The 9,313-nt window shown below is 45.7% G+C and overlaps 1 protein-coding gene across 1 annotated transcript; it reads right to left on the reverse strand.

The window, feature by feature from the left end:
- Positions 1-248: 248 nt before the first annotated feature.
- On the reverse strand, positions 249-7,801 carry LGALSL (galectin like). Its single transcript, XM_081101361.1, has 5 exons — positions 7,320-7,801; positions 6,459-6,530; positions 6,227-6,315; positions 5,415-5,592; positions 249-3,304 (listed from the first exon to the last, which is right to left on the reverse strand). The coding sequence occupies exons 1-5, from the start codon at positions 7,716-7,718 to the stop codon at positions 3,161-3,163; spliced, it is 882 nt and encodes a 293-aa protein (XP_080957487.1). The 5' UTR covers positions 7,719-7,801; the 3' UTR covers positions 249-3,160.
- Positions 7,802-9,313: the final 1,512 nt, after the last annotated feature.

Consider the following 9,313-nt stretch of genomic DNA (forward strand, 5'->3'; position numbering starts at 1 on the left):
ATAAAAATATATTATTTAAAAAAAAAGAAAAGAAAAAGAATCCCTAGCCTACACAACATAAACTCATTAGGTCTCTGAGGACCCTGAGACAATTTCCTTCCTTGATCAATCAGTTTGTCAATGTGGGACATACAGAAACACGTGGTCTTGGAGTATGAGTGTGAAACTGAGGGAACACTGTTATTCACATCTATGGTCAGTATATCACAACGGGAGCCAAATTTAGCATGTGACCAATTGGAAGCCACTTAGTAGAAAATTCCTTTATTATAGTGCAAATAACTTTCAGCAGTGACATAATAATGTAGGAACACATTTAGCACATTTTACACCACGCAGTAAATAAGAAAGTGTTTCTTTGAAAATAATTCATCAGAGGGACATTATTTCATTAATGCCAGAAAACGCCAAGGCTGTTTCCCTCTTTTTGGATATTTTCTTTTTAATACAAATGAAAGGATTTGCCACTTTAACAAATCGCCATCAATTCTAAGAGTGATTTTTGAATTGAGGCTGGCAAGATTTAAAATGGGGTTTCAAGTAAAAAAAAAACAACAAAAAAAAGAATTTTAAGACAATTTTGGGTTAGCCCAGTAGAAGTCATTTCTATTAACTTGTAAGTATATACAAACATTCACTCCAATTTTGATGCAGAAATGGACAGATTGTCTACAGCCTGCCTTTATTCCCCGAGAGCCTGATTGTTCATTACACTCCTTGGTTTTGGTCACATTGCGAAATGAGGACTCTGGTCAGAAATAACTCCTCGCATACCCAAGTGCTTTCGTGTGAAGCTTTAAATTGCACTTTCCATACTGAATTCCCACCTTGGGCCTCACATGGCCCTGAGAGAACATGAACAGTTTCCAGTTTACAGCTGGAGTAGGCCCCTGCTAATTTACCTACAGCTGAACCAAACTCTCACATCCTTTAGAGTAATTCCAATAGGCTTAACCAAAACCTCAGAGAGAAACGAAAGGTTAACAGCCTGTCTTTACATTACACTGCCTAAGGGCTTGGCTGCTAACCAGTTAGCCGACAGGTAGAGAGTACAGTGTCCACTCCAATCAGTTACACTCCCAACGCCTCTGGTTTCTGCTGAATTATGCAGTGGGTGGGAACGGATGGCCACTCAAAGGAAACCTCCCGTGGGTTCTTCCACCACAAGGAGAATAAAAACCCAACACATATCCTTCAGGACCATGAGAAATTAATCACAGGCTTGAAAATACCTGGAGCCACAGACAGCCCTCTTGGCTGATTAAGTCAGCTGGTCCATACAGCTTTTCAATGCTCAGCCAGTCTTGTTGGGTAAAGGATCTTCTTATATAACACAATGGAACTGTGCTACACCGTTTCAAAGGTTAGAAGAATCCAAATACATCGCCTATAAAAAAGTCACCATTTTAGTTTTCTTTTTCTTAGACTTTGGTACTGAAACACTGTCTACATTCTCGACACGTGGAAATGACGTGGCCACTTCAGTGCCTCTGCATGTTGTGTAAAAAAAACTCAAAAGCAAAGCAGGACAAGGACGTGTCATAACCAGACATGGTATGCTGTACAAACAAAACCTAAATTATACATAAATACACCCCCACCCTAGCACCCCTTCCCCCCCACCCCGTTCTACCTGACCAAGCAATGCCAAAGGTCCTTCTCTCCAGGGCCAATGGGGTTTGGGAAATTCAGCACCCAGGACGCCAACCATTCCTTGCCTCTCGATGACATTGATGGTAGTGCAGGCTCCTCCTGGAGAGGCACTGCTGTTTGATCAGTTCCACAAGTGCAGGGAGACTCCTACAGCTTAATTGGGAAGCATGCGTCCTATTGGTTGGACTCAAAGACCTGGAGTTCTGGGAGTTAACCTTTCAGATAAGCTAATTGGATCATTTCCTAATCTGGATCCTGTCTTATCCTAGTATCTCAGCAGAGCCAACAAAGCAGGAACCGTCCTCTACTCTGCAGCTACAAAGGCATTGCTTGGGGATGCTGGTGAGGGCCATGTAATAAAAGAGATGCAATGAGCTAATAGCTGTAGGTGATATAAATTATTTGCAAGTAAGTTATTTGGGGCCAGCGGCTCCTGCTTTACATTGCATTCCAGAATCATTTTCATATTATACCCTTAAAAGTTTATATAATAGTCATTTAAAAACTGTCTATGCAATCACCTCTTATATGTTGTCCATTAGTTTAATAGCAACTTAAGGAGCCATTATGTAAATCTAGGAAAAAGTAGCTAGTCAGTCTTAAGGAAGCCAATACTGTGTTAATTCACAGGAAGGAGAAAAAGCGATGTAAATAGAATTTTACATGAATTGTCAATAACTCCAAAACCAGTTTTACCAAAATGTTGCAGTCTTTCCAAAAGCACTTACAGCAATTTATATCAAGAGGTCCTAAATATAGGGGTCTGGAGGATATGACTCAATTGTTTAAGGTAGAAATTCACCTGTTACATGATTGTAATATGTATCGTTCCCCCCTTGGACCTAAAATGTTTGTACATTCAAAAGTTCCTAACTTGTTGTTCTTGAGATATTAATCATTTTCTAATACATATGTTGAGCATAAATAAATATGAGAAAGCTTTAAAAATCTGAATTAACATTATCCTGTGCAAAAAAACCAAAACAAAATTAAAAAAAACACAAAACCCCCCAAAACAAAAAAACAACCACACAAACCTTGAACAACCTACATTCTATGTTAATACCCTGACTAAAATGTTGGTTGTGCTACGCAATTCCACTTCAGTGCAGAAATGAGTTGATTTCGGTGTACCGTCTTTGTTGTTAAGTCTTTAGCACTTTTTGTTTCTAAACATCACCTTGCTTTGAAAAGATGAATAACTCGCTACCAAATCACAAATCATCACAAATCCATTTCAGTTTAGGTCTGAATAAAATCCAGCATAAATGTTATTACTTTGTTCTGGGAATAATGGCTCGGTGTCTTTGTTCCGACAGCTTCCTAAGGGCAAACCTTGGTTAAGTTGTCATTTGGGTTTCAACTGCAAAGAAGAGACAGTGAAGCTTGCCTTTTGCTTTTGTTTTCTTTTTAAGTCTCCAGATGTTGTTAAGACACTTCTTCCAGACCAACAGTCAGATAGTTGTGGCACCTGATTCGATTTGAAATGGAGGTGGTTGAAATAACATCAGCCAAGCTTAGTGATCTGGAGGTCCCCGTTTATCTTTATGGTGTCAATTGCAGATAACGTTTGAACTCGGTGGTAAAAATCAAAAAGTTGATGTCCATCCACAAACACTCTGAAACGTGGGTGCTCGCAGAGAATTTCCACCTGGAAGAAACAGAATAATCAATCTTAGTTCCCAATTTCAATGAATCCTGCTAGGGAAAACAAACAGACAGTCTTTCACTTTAGAGCAGTGGTTCTCAACTTTCCTAATGCTGCGACCCCTTAATACAGTTCCTTATGTTGTAGTGACCTCCGATTTCATTGTTACAAATTGAACATAATTAAAGCATAGTGATTAATCACAAAAACAATATGTAATTATATATGTGTTTTCTGATCGTCTTAGGCAACTCCTGTGAAAGGGTCGTTCGACCCCCAGATGGGTCGCGACCCACAGGTTGAGAACCGCTGCTTTAGAGCAAGAACGGCAACATCTTCAGTGGTTCTCACATGTTGTAGTGCATCGGAATATAATACAAAACGTTTGTTAGAACACAGATTGCTGGGCCTCACCTCCAAAATTTTAATTTTAGTAGGTCTAATGTGTTTTCTAAAAAAAATCTACATTTCCACCAAGTTCCAAGGGGATGCTGTTTTTGCTGGAAGGAGGAACACACTTTGTCAACCACTGCTCTACACTATGTAATATCCTTTAAAGATTTAAAATTGCTCATGCTTTAACACTCCAGAGAGCATAGCTTTATTGATATGGCACTGAATGCCTCCACTGTCCTCCCCCTGAACAATCTATCCCACCTTCAGAGGAGCCTCTCATAAGGCAGAACTGGTATGCATTAGTAGCATGTAATAATAGTCTAGAGTAGACACTCCAACCCAGTAAACACTAAAGCAAAGAGGTTACAGAGTAATTACCATTGGACCAAGGATGTATAATTAACAAGGCTTTGGTAAGACAAACAGAAATACTGATTCCATATGGTAAAAGGTTTTCTTCCTCTCTTCCTTAAGCAATTCACCATAGAATTTAATCATTGGTTCTATGCTATGTATTTATTAAAAGCAATGGTATTCACCATGCAAGGAGAGACTCCATATGTGATGTTAGTCACATTTAATTCGTATTATTACCAAACTTATGTCACCAAGGAGGGCCAACATCATTTCAATTTTGTTGTTGGGAAGCATTATATTCCTCTTGGCAGTCAGGAGCTTTGCTTACTCACACTCCTGAGCTATGCATTAAGATTCATAATTAAGAAACTGTCAGAATCACGAGTAGCCGAAGGGGTCATTACCATTTTAGAGAAAGGGAAGGGCAGGGATCATGGGTGGGGGTGCCTTTCCCAGACTATGATTAGAAGGCAACAATCTCAATGCGACCACTGATATGAAAAGTCTTGGATTCTTATGTTTCCCCCCAGAACATAACTACTTCTTCATAAGGCCCTTATAAATTTCTAGATGAAGAGCAAAGGTAGGTAGTTCTGCTTTGTTAGGAGTATATGCCACATAGAGCTTTCAACTGAGTTGTCATTATTGTGATTTTTGTTAACAAGGTATAATGGGGACAACTTCATCAGCAGGTCTCACATTTTAGTAAGTCCTTTCTTGACACATTACTGACTTGCATCTCTTGGTGTTGTCCTTCATAGAGGAAGGTGCTGCTAATGCATCTTAATTGGATGGGAAGTTAGGGCTGAGCTTCCGGCTTGCTAGATAGTGAGGAGCAAATCTATACTCATCCAGCTCCAAGGGAAAGATTTGTCAGTCACACAGCCTGTGACAAAGACACGGACTGAGGCTACTTAACCCATAGGGGGAAACAAAGACATAGCCAGGCCTTGAAATTCCAACCACTATATTCTTTAGAGAGTTATAACTAATAAGATTTAGTGCTTCTTAAAGGTTGAGAAAAAAATGAGGACAACTCATATTTATTAATCAATCAACTATTTTTGGGACAGGTATCTATTATATACTTAATACTATGTGAAGCACTACATAGAAGAGTATTCTTAACAATCAGGACACATAAATATGGATTCACTTACTAAATGTATTAGCTAAGAGCTACCATGGCGAATATTAATTCAAATCAGCACACAGTTCTTTTGATCTTTTTTCACCATCGGGTGACAAATTTCCTGGACATGCAAAAATTCTGGCTGCTTAAAGCGTTCTTGGCAACACCAGAGGAGGAAAACATCCTCACCCTGCCAGGGGCTGGAGCTGGAGCACTCGAGGTACTCACCCTGAATGGCTGGTCTGGGATGAATGGAAAGTAAGGGATCGCTGATTGTTCCTCGCCCCTTTCGCCAGATATACAAGAATTTCTGAGTAGCTGCCGGTCTGTGAACACAGCTTTGAGTTCAATTGCCACATCAGCTGGAGGATCTTCTGAGTCACCACAGGTCAAGCTGATGGCAAAACTGGTAAGAAAATCGTCTCATTTATTCCAGGTTGGACATAACAACATTTAACAATGACCCAGGATCCCACATTTTCTCCTTCTTCTCGGGATTTGTCTGCTTTTCATGGGACACTACTCTTTTATCCAGGTGAGACTAGCTATCGAGAAGTAGGATTATAATGAAGCCAGTTATTTTGTTACATAAAGGAGGCTCTGGTGGAGTTGAAAATGATTCACATTGGGGATTTCAGATACCCCAAACCATTCACACATCTTTTATCTTAATCCATTTCAGAATTCTCAAACACAGCCCCCAAAACTGATCAGGGGAAATAATATCTTGTAAACTTGGTTCTCATTTATATTGATAGTTCTCACTCCAAGCACCATGTTTTAAAACTACAAAAAAACAAAGTCCTTTCTTTGCCTCCAAAAGGGTCAAAGAAAAAATGATGTGGGCCTATATTTATAATCTCTAGATATAAATAGCTGTCTGGAGAAATGATGGCTGGGATTCATACACATTCTTTTCATGGGAACATGGTACTTTCTTGGCACTTCCAACTAGCAACACTGGCCACAGGGAGAGGAAGAGGAGGAGCAGTGCATAGGAGGGGGCAGGGCCTTGTCACTGCCTGATAGCTCTGCCTTACCTCTCAGGGTTGAGGTCAACGATGCCCATCACTAACACCTTCTTGCCTGGTCTCATGCCACCTTTAATATGCCCACAAAATGGAACTATCTGCAAGGGGAAACAGGAAGTTTACAGCCTGCAAGGGAAGAGCCAAGCCCTCAGATCCTGAGGACCTGACCCATTAGAAAATGCAATTAGAAAGGAAGAGGGTACCGGCAGAGACACAGAGCCCAGAAAAAAAAATCATTTACCAGTCGTGGGAAGTACACGTCGGCTTGCACTGGAGAGCCCAAGGAGTTGTTTAAATGTCCATCATCTAGTTTCTAAAAATAGAAGCACATAGATTGGCTTTTTAAAGGCTCTTGTTTTGGGGAGTGGGAGTTCGGGAAGAACCTACACAAATCTGGAGGAATCCAGCAGCCCTTACAGAATACTGGCAGCGTCTGCAGATGCTGCCGCCTCACAGTCCATTGAATAACCGCATAAATCCTCGGAACAAAACCCGTTCTTTCCACCTGGTAGCTAAGCCTCTAAAGATCCCCGGACCCTTCAGATCTAGATCCAAATCAAGGTCGTGGCACACCGGGAAGCCAGAGCCCAGCCCCGGAGGAGGGTAGGCCCCTCTCTAACCCAGAACGCATCTGGACGCGCGGTCTCCCAGGCCTGTCCTCCCGGACGTGGCTGGAGCGCAGCAGCCGCGCTCAACTTCTCCCGGGAGCCACTGGCGCCGACCCATTTCCAAGGGGGAATCCCCGGTCGGGGGCGGACGCGGGGTGCGCGCGCCCCGATACACTCACGCACGCGCACCCTCACACGTGCAACGTGCACACACCTGGCCGGGGGCTGCACGGCACGGAGGGGGCTGTCGGTGACCCCCATCCCGCCGTCCGCCCAACACCCTCCCGGGTCCAGCGGCCCCCAGCCCGGGGCACCCCTGGCGCCCCCAAGCCGGCCGCGCACGGCGGCTCCTGCTAACAGGTACCGGGCACCTTCCCACGCCGGGGGCGCCGGGCTGGGCCCCAGCTCCTCTCCGCCGCAGCTCGGCGGGAGCGGGGGCGCGGCGTGGGGGGCCGCGGGAACGGGGCGCCTCGCGTGCGCCCCGCCACACTCACCACTACGGCATCACTGTCGGCCACCGATCCCGCCATCTTCTTGCAGAGCGCGGCGGGTGCGCGGCTGGAGGCCGGTGGCGGGGGACGTGGGCCGCGGCGCGCGGGCGGGGATCCCGGGGCGGTCCTGCGCCGGGCGGGGGCGCGGGTCCGAGGATGACTCGGGCGCGCACACCCACGCGGGCACGCGCGCGCACGCCGGGGCCCCCGCGCCGACCTGGCAGGCAGGCCCGGGCGGTGGGGGAGGGAAGGGAGAGGCGGCGCCGGCCCCGAGGTCGGAGGTGGCCGCGGCTGCCCGGACGGCGACTGGCCAGTCGAGCTGCTTTCTGCCTCCGGGTGCTGCTGTCGCTGCGCGAAGAGGAAAGGTGCCAAGAGCCGCACGGCGCCGGCCCTGGGCGGCATTTAAAGGCCGCCGGGGTCCGGCTCGGGAACCGGGAACAGGGCGGGGACCCGGCTGGGCTGCCACGGCTTGCTCAGCTTGCCCTGCCCCTTGGCCATTGGACAGTGGCAAGAGGCTGGGGCGGGAGGGACGGGCCTGTGCGTACCGGTTAGGGCTCGCGGGAGGGCCAGGGCCTGGTCGGCCCTCCCAGGAGTGAGGGTGGGTGGGGCTGGGGGCGATGGCGAAGTGAGGGGGCTTGCCAGGTGACAGGTGCTTGTGACATCCCGCCCCTCCCTTCCAGCCAGCCCCCTTCTTTCTCGGCCACGTCCTGGGGCAGGTGGGACAGTGGAGGCCAGGTCAAGGGAAGACTGGGTTTGGGGGTATTATTCCAGAACTCGAGATTTCTTTCAGAGAATTCCAAAGTGGGAGGAGAGAGCCCTTGGGCTCTCTGGGGTAGAAAGATAATGAAAGGTCTCCAGGTTTGCATACGTAAATATTGGGCCCGGAAGCCAGAGGCAGGAGGATTCTCAGTAGGCTCTTTATATCCCAGGAGATTAGCTACAGAGCAGGCCTCTCTCCTGGGGAACCTGGGGCTCTTTCAGGCCGGGGTCTGGCTCAGTTTTACCAAAAAGCCTCCATTGGGTCCTGTTTTTGTATGAGACACCTGCCCGGTCCAGGTTAGTACATTGTCACTGAAAATCTTTGTAGGAGTCATTTCCAGGGGGTGCATCCCTCTTTATTCTAAGGCACAAATTCCTTTATGGCATTTCCACATGAGTATGATTATGTAACTTCTCAGATTAAGCTGTATCAACATACCTCTATTAGGTGACATCTTGGTTTAAACATTCCATTGTGTGAATCATCAGGGTGTTGACACTAATAAGCTGAGAGCATGTGTGACCTGCTGCAATCCCAGAGGGGCCCTCACTGCTGCTGGCTGTGTGGCCTGGAACATCACTGCGGCTTTTGTGTCTTAGCTTTCCCTTTGCGGACCAGAGCTAATTGTGGTAATCTCAGCCCAGTCGGAAGAAGTACCTGCACACGCCTGTAAGCCACAGTCATCTGTGTGTTCTCTGAGTTAGACACTGAAGTGCTGCACCGTTGTGGCTTACATTTTTGCACTTGTTTACCAATCATATGTTATTGATTACTTTAAAATATTAGGCAGTAATAGAAAACTATTGACATTTTGAAAGCGGATTCAGTATATCTCAATTTCTGAGAGTCTGGTATCATTGAAGTTGTCCTTAGCTAAGCTAAGAGGGATCTAATACATCATGATGGGTAAAGAGTGCCCAGGTTCAAATCCTGGCTCTGCCAGTGACTAGCTGGGTGATTTTGGACAAGTTACTCAACTTCCCCATGACTCTGTTTCTTCATCTGTGAATCAGAGATGACAGTAATGGTGATGAAGATAGTGCCTATCTCGTTTATTGGGGAGATTAAATAAAGTGGTTCCTGTATCTTCCTTAGAGTAGTTAGTACCTGACACATAGTAAGCACTTGCTCCAAAAATATTGAGTGCCTGCATGTGCCAGGCACTGGGGATCCGGCAGGGACTTTTTTGTTGAGCTTACATTCTAGTGGGAAAGGCAGTCAATAAATAAATATATAA

The sequence above is a fragment of the Myotis nattereri genome, assembly GCF_964212035.1.
Source record: "Myotis nattereri genome assembly, chromosome: 10".
In the NCBI taxonomy this organism is placed as follows: domain Eukaryota; kingdom Metazoa; phylum Chordata; class Mammalia; order Chiroptera; family Vespertilionidae; genus Myotis; species Myotis nattereri.

Excerpts from the sequence above, each read along its gene's own strand:
- LGALSL (XM_081101361.1), bottom strand. The coding sequence starts at position 7,718 with ATGCCGCCCAGGGCCGGCGCCGTGCGGCTCTTGGCACCTTTCCTCTTC. Across the intron at positions 6,531-7,319 it reads CCGACAGTGATGCCGTAGTG|AAACTAGATGATGGACATTT; the intron begins GTGAGTGTGGCG and ends TTCTATTTTTAG. Across the intron at positions 5,593-6,226 it reads GTTGACCTCAACCCTGAGAG|TTTTGCCATCAGCTTGACCT; the intron begins GTAAGGCAGAGC and ends TTTTCTTACCAG.